At 37.3% G+C, this 13830-nt stretch overlaps 1 protein-coding gene across 6 annotated transcripts in view; it reads left to right on the top strand.

Moving 5' to 3' along the window:
• BRAF (B-Raf proto-oncogene, serine/threonine kinase) overlaps positions 1-13830 on the top strand; it is a 209067-nt gene that overhangs the window by 89506 nt on the left and 105731 nt on the right. For all 6 annotated transcript variants that reach the window (XR_001888977.1, XR_001888978.1, XR_001888979.1 and 3 more), the window contains exon 3: positions 7850-8110. Coding sequence is in view for 3 of the 6 variants with exons in the window: in XM_017891051.1 (XP_017746540.1) it covers positions 7850-8110 (261 nt within the window). In the remaining 3 variants the exon portion in view is untranslated. The remainder of the gene's footprint in view (positions 1-7849; positions 8111-13830) is intronic.

The following is a 13830-nucleotide window of genomic DNA, read 5'->3' as shown; positions in this document are numbered from 1 at the left end:
AAAAAAAAAAAAAAAAAAAAAAAAAAAAAAAGAATTTCAAATTTGTCTTCTCAGTCGATCTTTGGTTCCCTTTTTTCTACCATCATCCAAAGGAAGAAAAACAAGTTTACCCTGAAAAGTTGTTCGCAGAGTTTCTTCATTTCCTCTCAGTGTTTCTGTATTCATTTATCCAACAAATTATTGGAATGCCTTCTCTGTGTAAGATGTAATGCTAGATGCTTCTCTAGTAGTAGATTCTTTTTTTCTCTACTTGATTTATTGGAGCCAAGAGGTGAAGGGATATTGTCTCTGTAATCGCCCTACAGCTGAGTCCTAACTACTTCAGAATTTGTGGTTGAATCCTGGAGTCCCCTGTAGACTGATGAAGACAGTAACAGCTCCTGACATTTACTGAGTACTTACTATATATCAGGTACTAATCATATATTAGTTCATTTAATCTTCCACCTACCCTTTGAGTTACACTTAGGTACTCTCATTTTCATTTTATAAATGAAACAATTCAGGCACAGAGGGGTTTAATAATGTGGCCAAGGTTACACAACTTGTAAATGGTAGCCAAAGTTTGAATTCTAGACGCTCTGAATTTACAGCCCATGCGTTTAATCACTGTATCATTCTGACAGCCTTTCTGATTTTTAGTCTGTATAGAACCTAGAATAATATAGAAGCATTTTATCAAACCCTGCAGTGAAATGAATACTGGAAGCTGGATGCTTCCTGTGGAATGCAGGACAGTCCATTTATGGGCAGTTTATAAGATTTCATTGTATCTTGTGAGTAAGAATAATTAGACTAAATTTAATTAACTAAATGATAAAAAATAAAATTTTATTTCACTGCTTTTCTCGTTACATTGAAATTAAATAGATCCTTAGATTTTCCCTTCTATTTTAATTAAGAATAATTCACACACTATATGATTAACTTTTAAAACTGTGTGATTCAGTGGTTTTTACTATATTCACCATGTCTTATTCCAAAACATTTTTATCACTCCCCAGAAGAAACCCTTTATGCATTAGTAGTCATTCCCTGCAGACCCTGAGAACCAGTGATCTACTTTTTGCGTTTATGGATTTGCTGGTTGAAATATTTCATATAAATAGAATTACATTATGTGGCCTTTTGTGACTGGCTGCTTTTACTTAATGTAATGTTTCCAAAGTTTATTTACGTAGTATTATGTCTCAGTACTTCATTTCTTGTTATGGCGGAATATTTCATACACATATACCACGTTTTGTTTATCCGTTCGTCAACTGATGAACATTTGGACTACTTACATGTTTTGGCTATTATGAATAATGCCACCATGAACTTTCAAGTGCAAGTTTTTATGTAGATACATTTTCAGTTTTCCTGGCTGTATGCCTAGGAGTGGAATTGCTGAGTCTTGTGGTAACTCTGTTTTACACTTTGAGGAACTGCCAGATGGTTTTTCAAAGTTGCTGCACTATTTTATATTCCTAACAGCAATGTATGAGGGTTACAGTTTCTCTCCATCCTCATCAACACTTGTTATTATCCATTTGTTTTTTAATTAAAGCCATCTTAGTAGGTGTGAATTGGTATTTCATTTGGTTTTGATTTGCAGTTTCCTAATGACCAATAATAGAGAGCATCTTTTCATGTTCTTGTTCGCCATTTGTATATCTTCTTTGGAGAAATGTCTATTCAAATCCTCTGCCCACTTAAAAAAACTGGGTTTGTCCTTTTATTACTGAGTTGTAAGAGTTCTTTAGGCCAGGCATGGTGGCTCACACCTGTAATCCCAGCACTTTGGGAGGCCGAGGCAGGCGGATCGCGTAAGTCCAGGAGTTTGAGACGAGCCTGGGCAACATGGCAAAACCCCGTCTCTACAGAAAAGACGAAAATTATCTGGGCGTGGTGGTGGATGCCTGTAGCCCCAGCTGCCCGGGAGGCTGAGGTAGGAGGATCGTTTGAGCCTGGGAGGCATAGGTTACAGTGAACCAAGATGGCAGGGTCACCCAGGCTGGAATGCAACCTCCACCTCCCAGGCTCAAGCCATCCTCCCACCTCAGCCTCCCGGGCAACCGGGACTACAGGCGTGCATCACTGCACCCAGACAATTTTTGTGTTTTTTGTAGAGATGGGGTTTTGCCATGTTGCCCAGGCTGGTCTCAAACACCTGGACTCAAGCGATCTGCCCACCTTGGCCTCCCAAAGTACTGGGATTACAGGTGTGAGCCACTGCACCTGACCAGGAGTTCTTTATATATTCTAGATAGTAGATCCATGACTTGCGAATACTTTCTCCCATTCTGTGCTATTTTTTCCTACTCTTTCATTTTTGTCTTTTGAAGTACAAAAGTTCAAATGTGGATGGAATTCCAATTTATTTTCTGTGGTTGCTGTGCTTTTGGTATATCATATATGAGAGATCATTGCCTAATCAAAGGTCAGGATAATTTACTCCTGTGTTTTTTCTTAAGAGTTTTATAGTATTGGTTATATAGCCAAAACAGGTTTAGTTGCTTGTGGCCTGCAGAGTCCAATTAATAAGAGCAAAGTCTAGTATAAAGTGACTTTTTTATTCCAAAGTTAGCTTAAGGAAAGAAGTACAGGCTTCCTGCCTTAAAGGTACTGCTTCCCTGTTGGAGCAGAAAGTGGGCACTTTTAAAGAAGGTGCCTACACGGGGGCAGAAATGAGCAGGTGGAAGATCCACATATACCCTTCGGTGCCTTCTCTCTCAGGCAGTCACGTTGGTGGCTTCATGGGCAAAAATACCTCACAGAGGTGGCTGAAAACTCTAGCAAGCATACTTTTGGTTGTAGATCAACTATTACCTCTTGAGGCAACCTCCTGGTGGGTGAGAGTTCCACTCTGGATTGTCTAAGCACATAGTTAGATCAGCTTGCCCTGTAGGGGGTGTCTGGTGAAAAGGAGATAAAAGGTCATAATTGCATTTCTTTTATTCCTTCATGTTTTTCTTTTTCTTTTTTCTTTTTTCTTTTTTTTGTAAACAGAGTCTCATTCTGTCACTCAGATTGGAGTGTAGTGGCATGATCTTGGCTCATTGCAGCCTCTACCTCCTGGGCTCGGGCGATCCTCCCACCTCAGCCTCCTGGGTGGCTGGGACTATATGTGCATGCCACCATGCCCAGACAAGTTTTTGTATTTTTTGTAGAGATAGAGTTTTACCATGTTGCGCAGGCTAGCCTCAAACTCCTGGGCTCAAGTGATCTGCCTGCCTTGGCTTCCCAAAGTGCTGGGATTACTGGTGTGAGCTACCACCCCTGGCGTATAATTGCATTTCTAAAGAGCTAAGTAGGAAGTAGGGGGGAGGAGGAAAGAAAACATAATTTAACTATTTCTTAGGAAAATGGGGGTGCACAATTATGTAATAGGTATATGACCCATTTTGTTTTATTTTTAATTTTTGTAAAGATGGAGTCTATGTTGCCCAGTCAGATCTTGAACTCCTGGCCTCGAAAAGTGATCCTCCTGCCTTGGCTTCCCAAAGTGCTGGGATTACAGGCATGAGCCAACATGCCTGGCCTATTTCGAGTTAGTTTTTGGATATGTTGTGAGGTAGTAGCCCAGCTTCGTTCTTCTGCATGTGGATATTCAGTTGTATCAGCGCCAGTTGTTGAAAAGACCATTCTTTCTTCTTTGAATTGTCTTGCCGACGTTGTAAAAAAAAAAAAAAAAAAATCAATTGACTGTAAATGTAAGATTTTATTTCGTGTTCTACTGAGAAATAATTCACATACTATATGATTCACTTTTTAAAAGTGTGTAATTCAGTGGTTCTTAGTGTATTTACACAATGGGCAACTGTCACCACTATCTGATTTTAAAATATTTTTATCACTCCCAAAAGAAACCCTTTATGCATTGGAAGTCATTCCCTCCAGCCCCTGACAACCACTGATCTACTTTTTGCCTTTATGGATTTACTAGTTGCACCTTGTTCTATTCTGTTCTATATGTGTGTCCTTATTCCAATATTATTACACTGTCTTGATTACTACAGTTTTATAGTAAGTTTTGGAATCAGGAAGTATAAGTCCTCCAACTTCTTTCTTCTTTTATAAGATTGTTTTGATAATTTCAAGTCCATTGTATTTCCATATGAATTTTAAGATCAGCTTGTCAGTTTCTACAAAAAAAAAAATTGAGATTTTAATAAGGATTACATTGAATCTGTAGATCAACTTGGGAAGTGTTGTCATTTTATGATATTAAGTCTTCTTAGATTCTGTTTTTTTTTTTTTTTGTAAATGGAGTCTTGCTCTTGTTGCCAGGCTGGAGTGCAGTGGCGTGATCTTGACTCACTGCAACCTCTGCCTCCCAGGTTATCAATTATTACTAATACAAATATTTATTGGATTTTTGCTATGTGGTAGTCTCTACAATAATTTGTTTTACTTGTATTATCTCATTTAATCCTCACAAAATTATTTTGAAGTTGAGAAAAATTTGCCATACAAAGAAGAGTATGATAAAATATTCTAAAGGAAATAAAGAGAAAGGATACCTCTTCTGGATTTTAGCAAAGAGAGCTTAGAATTAGACTTTTGAAAATAAGTAGAGTTTTGATAAGAAGGAATAGGGTTTTTGGAAAATTGTCTCCTGAAGAAGTGGTATCTGGTATCTGCAGCATCTTAAATAACCAAAAGAATTTTGGTGGTGGTGGTTGTGGCTGAGGTTTGCACATATGTTGGAGTGGCTTGCTCATATTAATAGAGTGAGAAAACAGAGGAAAAGGGAAAAGTAGATGATATGAGAGAAAACTGAGGGAATGGTAGACTAAGGCCCTAAACACCCAATGTTAGCACTGAAATGAGAGTAGAAGAAGAATGCGGAAAGATGTGGAGAATTATGTAGATAAAGAAGTAGAGTAAACTTTTCATTTGATGACGTTGATCTTCAGAGTGGATTTGAAGGTAATGTCATTTTCAGAGTGAATTAAAAGTTGAGGGATGAAGTTAAGATCCAGAGAAGAATTCGGAAGGTTAGAATAACTGTTGTGACTATAATATGATGTTAAAAACAAGCATGATTTTCAGGCAGTAGTGTGAAGGACTAGGCAAATCTAAGTTCCATGAATTGGTCATGGAATTAATTACACTAGTTTTATTATTTTCTCCAGCAGTGTGTGGTAACCTGACAGGAAAAAATGGAATAATTGAATGGTCAGATTTACCCAAAATTTGTATCTGGCAAACTAGTTGATAAAATAACAAGAATTAGCCAGAAAATCCAAGATATCACCAATGGCATTGTTGCAATTGTGAGCCACAAAGTAAGTGAAGGAAGACAACAGTGGCCAAATCTTAGCAACTGTTTGAGAGATTAATGTTGACCTTGAGCAGATTAATATAGTGAGATAGACATTTAAGAAGTTAGGATAAGTATGTGTGCCTCTGGGGTGTGTGAGGTTCTAAATTGAGATCTTTTCATCATTTTTATTTCTTTTGTAAAGACTGTGATGCTTCTCCGGGTCTTGGAGATAGAATGGAAATAAATGCTTTTAGAGGTGAGAGGTTAAGAGAAATCTATGGCAGAGTGTCAAAAGAGTAATTGGAGTTCATACTGAATGCAGCAAGGGTAGTAGGTAAAATGAGCCAGAGGCCTTAGTAGATTGCAGCTTTGAGGATGGGGAGAGATGGAATAAGTAGATGTTTTATACTTAACCAAAGGAAAAGCTGTTGATAAATGTGGTGAAGTGATAGTTTATAATCTGTCATGGAGGGATCAGTATACTTTCAAAAATTAAGGCTAACATTTTTGTAAGGAAATATGTTTGGAAAATTGTTCTGTTCATTACTTTTCCTAAGGTTTATTTTATATAGTAACTGTACTTGCTCAGGTGACAGTAAATAAGAATATTTTATCCATGCAGGAAGAACCGTTGTGTTCCAGACTGCGTTTATGTGATCTTCAAAGAGTGAGAACTGTGTTTGTCTTATTTGTGGTTGTAGTCTGAGCCTTAACAGTGCCAAGCACATATATTAGTATATATTTACTGAATGATTGAAGGCTCAATAAATAGATTGTATTGAGAGAAGTATGCTTAAGTAATTAGGCCTTGGTACTGAAAGCTAAACCAAATTGCAGCTCAGAAAATTTGGAATCTATTTGTTTATAATGCCCTGATCTGCTATGAAACGGTCTAGGTAGGGCAACTAGCAGGCTGTAAACAAAGAAGACCTTTTGATGAAGTTTAAATCTCTTACCTCAACAGCTCTTGTTACTATTCCCCACCCCCCTTATTTTCTTTGAAATTATGTGGTAAGATGCAGCATAGCGGGGTCCTGTGTCCTTTATTGAAATGAAATTTCTCTTTCATTCTCCTCTACATTTTGTAATTCTCTCTTGCTCCTTTATGTTCAGACTTCATAGCATGGTGTATATACTCTCTACAGTCTAATCCCTTTCACCTTTTCAGCCTTATTGTTTCTCTACCTGTTTTTCATTTAAATTTCTCTTCCTTTTTTTAAGAAAACAAGGATGCTGCTAAAGCTTCATTTAAATTTCACAAACACATATCGATCCTTTGCTATGTCCCAGGTATTGTATGACATTGAGCTATACCAATCTAGTTTTTCCTGTGTCTTAAACTTTCTCGCCTGTGTTTCAGAAAAAACAAACTTTGTTACAGAATTTTTCCTATATGTAGGACTCCCTCCTCCCTACTTTCTTCGTCTATCTAAATGCCAACCTTTCAAGGCCATCCTCCTTCCTCATTATTACCTTGTGTCAAGAATATTGTTTTTTTCTCATGTACAGCAGTTACACAAATAAAAATACAACTATCTTCTACTCCACTGCCCAATGGTAAACTCCTTAAGAGACGGGAAAGGCCATTTTAAAATCTTTGCTTCTCCCTTTCATAAATGTTTATAGTATTGCATCTATTTGAGATGACAGGTAGAAATAGTAGAGCATGGTGTGAGTGAGGGGATTACCAATGCCTAAAAGAACTATGGACTTGTATATTCCAATTCGTTCAGTGTCATTCTGTCCTTTTAAAATTTGATATCTTGTATGGTTGCTTAACTTTGTAGCCTTTGTCAAATGAAACTTCTAGGAAGATACCCTGATGGATAGTAGCCCCAGAATTTCTTGGCTATAGGGTATAATCCACATTTTCAAATACAATTCTGTTTTTGTTTTTGTTTTTTCACAAGGCTTACGGCTTTGCATACAAGTTCCAGTCTCTAAGCAGCACTTGGTGGGGAAAGAAGTCATCAAAGAGCCATACTGAGAAGAATAAAGTATTTTAACTGATAGCCATTTCAGAAAGAATGTGGCAGTTACGCATTTTCTAAACCCTATTGAGGAGGTTTTGGTGCTAACAGTGAGATCTGGCTGGTACTGTGTCCTAAATTTTGGGGTTTTTTTGGACAAATCTTCTTTAATACCTCATATACTTTTCAACTTCTTTTTCTGTTGAGAGAGAGAACAAATGGAATTTATATGCCTACAACTTTTCTGGCACAAAATAATTTTTTTAATGGGAGGAACACTTATCCTTGATACAGTGTTTTATGTTAGACATGGTTTGGAAGGTAAATATAAGTCGACCAGAAAATTGGAAATACTGTGCTTTTTTATTATTCATGGACCATCTAGATATCACATATGCATAGGTCACGTTTATCAGGTGTAATATAGTGTAGTGTCTAATAACAAAGAATTTATCCATTTAAAGGTGAAAGTATTCATTTATAGTATTTCTGGGACTTATTTTGTAATTTGAAACTTAAAACCCATCAGCTGGTAAAAGGATTATAAGCAAAGGCTAGAATTTTATATTATCTTTTGTTAATGTCAGGACAAAGTCCAGATTGAATATAAGTCTACTTTATTTTACAGGCCTATGAAGAATACACCAGCAAGCTAGATGCACTCCAACAAAGAGAACAACAGTTATTGGAATATCTGGGGAACGGAACTGATTTTTCTGTTTCTAGCTCTGCATCAATGGACACCGTTACATCTTCTTCCTCTTCTAGCCTTTCAGTGCTACAATCTCTTTCAGTTTTTCAAAATCCCACAGATGTGGCACGGAGCAACCCCAAGTCACCACAAAAACCTATCGTTAGAGTCTTCCTACCCAACAAACAGAGGACAGTGGTGAGTCAGTTTTAATATCACCATTTTGCTGTTTCTTTGTATTTTTCAGACAGATCAGTTGTTGAAAATTAATATATTATTACTTAATACTCAGAGGTCATGCAAATAGAGGCATCCATGTCATGCAGGAATGAAAAAGACATAATTATTTGGTGGCAAAGTGTATATTCCTTAACTGAAATACATTGTATTGTCTCTGGTGTTGGATTTGACATTTAAACCTGTCTGCCAAACTTGAACCACAGTCATGTCTAAGCACTAGTTTAAAATAAATCAGGATTTTAAGACTTGAGCTTGTTCGTTACCTAATGTGTGTCAGGTAAGATTCATTCTTCACCCTTGAGAAATCTCCTTTCTGAGTTATATTATCGGATGTTGAACTTTCAGTGTGATTGATATGTTTCCCCTCATCTACTTAACTTTTGGTTGTTGAAAATTAGTATTACCATTGGAACAGTGTACCCTGTAAGTAACTTTTAAAGCATTTAAAGAGAAATCTGTGGAATTATTGTGGATGGTCTATAATCCTTAAGTCAACAAATATTGTCAGTAGACTTAAGTAACCCATCTGTATACATCACTACTTTTTAAATGTCTATGGTTACTTTTGACAATAAAAAAAATTTCATTTCCAAATACAACTGAAGTCAAAATTTTTCATTTTTTTCTCTGACATCAGAAATTAAAAGTGCAATTGGTCATTGTTTAATATTCCAAAAATTCCTTTCTGACTGAAGAAAAAAATGTTATTATAAAGGCATTTTACTCTCAGAAGTTAAGAATTCCTGCATATGAGTTTAGAAAACTAATGGAGTTATAAGTTATCAGCCTGTAAATTTTTATCTTAGGAAATATGGCTTTCTAAAGGTGTCGTTTATTGTCAGGGAATAAAAGTATGACCATCAGACATACTTTTCTGCCCTTTTCCATGTACAGACAAAAGTTGGTTGTAAAAAATGGACTCTAATTTTTCATTGTACAGAATTACAAATCAATTTATAAAACAAATCCAGTTCTCCTACCCTTTCTCTTCTGTTGGGTAGAATGACATTAAAATTATTTTTCCCACGTTAAGATGGGGAATTACTAAGCATATCTTTCCAGGGATGCCCCATTTAAAGGGGAATGTCAACATATGAATTATCTGTGAATAGATATTCTATCTTTGAAGTAGCCTAACAAAACTGTGGCAAATATCCCATCCCCAGTAGATCTTAAATTAATTCTTTATTGTCTGTATTCATGAGGGGAAAGTAGGAAATGTGTTCTTCAGTCCTAGGCGTTTCCCTTCTCTTCATCATGGTATTCTTGTTCCTTCCAGGTTCCACTAAATTTAGTAATTGTGTGAGTTTCTATATACAGATGTAAAATTGGGGTTGTTGGAGCCTTTCAAATTTCTCAGCCTAATGATTAAGTTTAACTAGCCTCCGGCCAGGCGCCGTAGCTCATGCCTGTAATCCCAGCATTTTGGGAGGCCGAGGCAGGCGGATCACAAGGTCAGGAGATGAGACCATCCTGGTTAACACATGGTGAAACCCCTCTCCACTAAAATACAAAAAAATTAGCCAGACGTGGTGGCGGGCACCTGTGGTCCCAGCTAATTGGGAGACTGAGGCAGGATAATGCCATGAACCTAGGAGGTGGAGCTTNTAGATCTTAAATTAATTCTTTATTGTCTGTATTCATGAGGGGAAAGTAGGAAATGTGTTCTTCAGTCCTAGGCGTTTCCCTTCTCTTCATCATGGTATTCTTGTTCCTTCCAGGTTCCACTAAATTTAGTAATTGTGTGAGTTTCTATATACAGATGTAAAATTGGGGTTGTTGGAGCCTTTCAAATTTCTCAGCCTAATGATTAAGTTTAACTAGCCTCCGGCCAGGCGCCGTAGCTCATGCCTGTAATCCCAGCATTTTGGGAGGCCGAGGCAGGCGGATCACAAGGTCAGGAGATGAGACCATCCTGGTTAACACATGGTGAAACCCCTCTCCACTAAAATACAAAAAAATTAGCCAGACGTGGTGGCGGGCACCTGTGGTCCCAGCTAATTGGGAGACTGAGGCAGGATAATGCCATGAACCTAGGAGGTGGAGCTTGCAGTGAGCCGAGATTGCACCACTGCACTCCATCCTGGGCAACAGAGCGAGACTCCATCTCAAAAAAAAAAAAAAAAAAAAAAAAAAGTTTAACTAGCCTCCTCATATTTATGAGAGAGGACAAGAGAAATTTACAAGTATCCCTAAAGCTTATAATTTCTGTTTTAAAAAGAAATGAAAACAACTGAGACTCTTCAAAGAAGTAAAATGATCATAAATGAATAAATTGGGCAATTGACTAGGCTTACCTTAATTAGTCTGGCTAGGCTTAGATTAAATAAGTAACTTGTTCCTGTCCATCATACTCCCAATTTAACAATTCATATTCAATACTCAGAAAAACTGTATATCATGAACTTAAAAGGTATTATGAATCGTCAATAAATGGGTTTGTGGTAGTAAACTCTTTCAAGAAGATTATTTTGCCATTCTCTCTTTTATCTGAATCTGTTAACCCTTTACTTAGCTACCTCTTTTCCTCTCCTTTTCTCCCCTCAATTTTTATTGACATTAACAGTTACTGTTTGAGCATTTGCCATGCTGTGTTCCAAGTTCTGTGCTAAGGACTTTACATATATCTTCTCAGCCAGGATAATTCACATTCTAAGTAAAATTGTTTGTGGTAGTGAATGACCACTCCTCCATCAAAATACATATGCTTCTGTTTGTCCTGAACACTCAGGAACAAAGGTTAGTAGAACCTACTAGCAGCAAATGAAATCAAGTACGAAGAATGAGATTATATTTTTTAAAGTGGACTTAGATTTGTAGACCAAGATAGCACACTAAGCACTTGCCTTTATGTCTTTATTCCTCTCCAGAAATTTCATTGAAATGATAGTAAAGATACGTACAAAGAATAATAAAGCAGGATAGGATTTTGTCAGAGAACTAGAAATGTTTAAGAATTCCTGGAAGATGGAAACTATATGAGTGGTTACATAAATAAGCAAAATAGGAAACCAAACAAAATACTAGGAGCTAGAGTCTTACATGAAGGGAGCCATTCTTAGCAAAATCCTGATGACGCAGATAGCATAGTCAGCAGATTACAAAGAAGTGGATCTGCCTCTTGGGTAGTCATCAGACTAATTAGTCGAAGGTCTTGCTCTGGCAGGAAGACAAAGTCATGTGTCTTCATAAATCGAGCAGGTGATGTAAATATGAATATTTTGAAGGTGTGTATTAGGTGTGAGTCCTGTGGAGAACCACAACAAACCAGATTCAACTAAAAACACTGAATTTCTGAATTAAAAAAAATTTTTAAAGGCCCTGGCCTGATATTTTGAGACATCTGATAATGGGTTGCTGAGTCCTGAGTCCCCGGTATAGCCTTACATTGCACATGTCCATAGAGATGTGAATACTGCCTTCTGGAATTGTACAACAGGGGGCTCCTGTTAGTTCCTCTTCTGTATATATGGAACAAATAATTTATAGCATTTATTCCATGAAAAAAGCTCTAAAAGTCATTTTCTAAACAAAATTTCTGCCTGGAGAGTTCTGTGTGACTGCTGTGTGTGTTTAAATGGTGGAACTGAACATCAGATGTCTCTGAACCTCAGAGAAATCCAGTGGGGTAAAAAGTAAAGGTTAATCTACCCAGGAGTAAAATAATACTCTGCTTCCGTCTGGAATATACCAGACTTCTCACCTCTGTACCCATTAGTAATCTGTCTGGAAAACAAACTGCTTTCTCCTAGTACACAACACGTTTTTGTGACTAGATGTGTGGGGTTGTTTTTCTCCTCCAAGCAATCTCCAGTTCTCTGTAGATAATCAACTGGGTGTCTCTACCCAGTTGTCTACAATTGTTGTTAAGTTGCCTTCAATTTAACTCAATTCTGACACTATCTACCCAGGGATAGCGTAGACCCCACAGGTTAAGAGCTCAGTCCCACAAGACTGTGCCCTCTTGAGATGCTAGTCACAAGTTCCAGGTTGTGACTTACACTTCTCACCAGCTGGCTATAAATCAAGGATTCCCACATCTTCTAATCTTTTATCGTTTGCTAGAATAGCTCACAAAACTTCGAGAAACACTTACGTTTACTGGTTTGCTATAAAGGATGTTACAAGAGGTAAAAGACGAACAGCCAGATGGAAGAAATGCATAGGGAAAGGTATGTGGGAAGGGATGCAGAGCTTCTGTGCTCTCTTTAGGAGCAGCACCTTCCACTACCTCCAAATGTTCAGCACCCTGGAAGCTCTAGGAACCTTGCATTTCAGTGATTTTTATGGAAGCTTCATCATATAGGTGTGATATTTACTAGACCAATCTCCAGGACTTCCCACCTTCTCAGAGGTTGGTGGATGGGGCTGAAAGTTCCAGACTTCACATCATAGCTTGGCCTTTCTTTTGACCACCTTCCATTCAGGAACCCACCAAAAGTTACCTCATTAGAACAAAAGATACTCCTATCACTTAGGAAATTCCAAGGGATTCAGAGGTCTGTGTCAGGAACCGAAGTCAAAGACCAAATATGAGAACAAAAGATGCACCTGGCACCCTGATCACTCAGGAAATTACAAGTTTTAGGAGCTCTGTGCCTGGAACTGGGGTTGAAGGCCAAAGGGTTGAAGACCAAAATGTATATTATAAACCACAGTATCAGAGTTTGTCAACGTAACAAACCACTTGCCATTTGTTGGACCTCTACAACTGTGCAGGAGAAAGTCCCCACCAAATCAATCTACTTTTTATTTTATGAATATGACTAGAACACCAACAGCAACAGAGAAAACTCAAGAAATAAAGCAACTAGAAGATGTAAAAATATTATAGCTCAGGATGTACTTCATTCTCGAAGCCAAATCAGTTTGATACAGAAATTGAGTCAGAGGACCACAGAGTTTGAAAATTGAAAGTATGATTGTTGACTTTTGTTAAACAGAAAGGCCAAATGTTAGGATAGCTAGAGTTAATAAGTATTTTGGAAAGTAAAGCTAAAGACATACCTTTTAAGATACGCAATAAGGGGGCAAATAGGAGAGAAAAGATAAGAGACGTGAAGAGAGCAAACGTTCCAACTTCTGTTTAATAAACGAAGAAGCAAACAAAAATAGAGGGAAGATGTATTCACAGACATAATACAAGACAATTTTCCTGTGTTGAACAAAAACCAGCCTTCATATAGATAGGGGCAACTGACTGTCAACAGGAAAACAAAAACAGAGATTGACCTGGATGCTTGCTGTATAATTCGAAAGTTGAAGGAGAACATCTTAAGCCCTTTCAGAAAGATAAACTGGCAATCTACAGGAGAATGAAAATTGGATAGTTTTCTCATTGGCAAACTGAGGGCTAGAAGGCAGTGGATCGGGGCCGTTAAAGATCTAATGAAAGTTGATAGCCAAGCTAATATTAAAAGTAAAACACTTTGGGTATCTGGGGACTGAAAATTATTTCAGTAGAATATAATAGGTATCTAGAAATAGGTCCCAGATTTTCAGAAAATGTTATATGAAAAAATGGTTCAGTCAGTAAGAAGATGGTGCATTATTTAATTTTTGGTGCTGGCATATCTAGAAGAAGACAAAATTGGGCCCAACATCTTAGACTGCTTACAAAAGTAAATTCTGTCAGAATCAAGAGATTAAATACCAAAAAAAAAAAAAAAAAAAAAAAA

The sequence above is a fragment of the Rhinopithecus bieti genome, unplaced genomic scaffold (assembly GCF_001698545.2).
Source record: "Rhinopithecus bieti isolate Rb0 unplaced genomic scaffold, ASM169854v2 scaffold_20175, whole genome shotgun sequence".
In the NCBI taxonomy this organism is placed as follows: Eukaryota; Metazoa; Chordata; class Mammalia; order Primates; family Cercopithecidae; genus Rhinopithecus; species Rhinopithecus bieti.
This window is presented reverse-complemented; position numbering and strand designations above follow the sequence as displayed.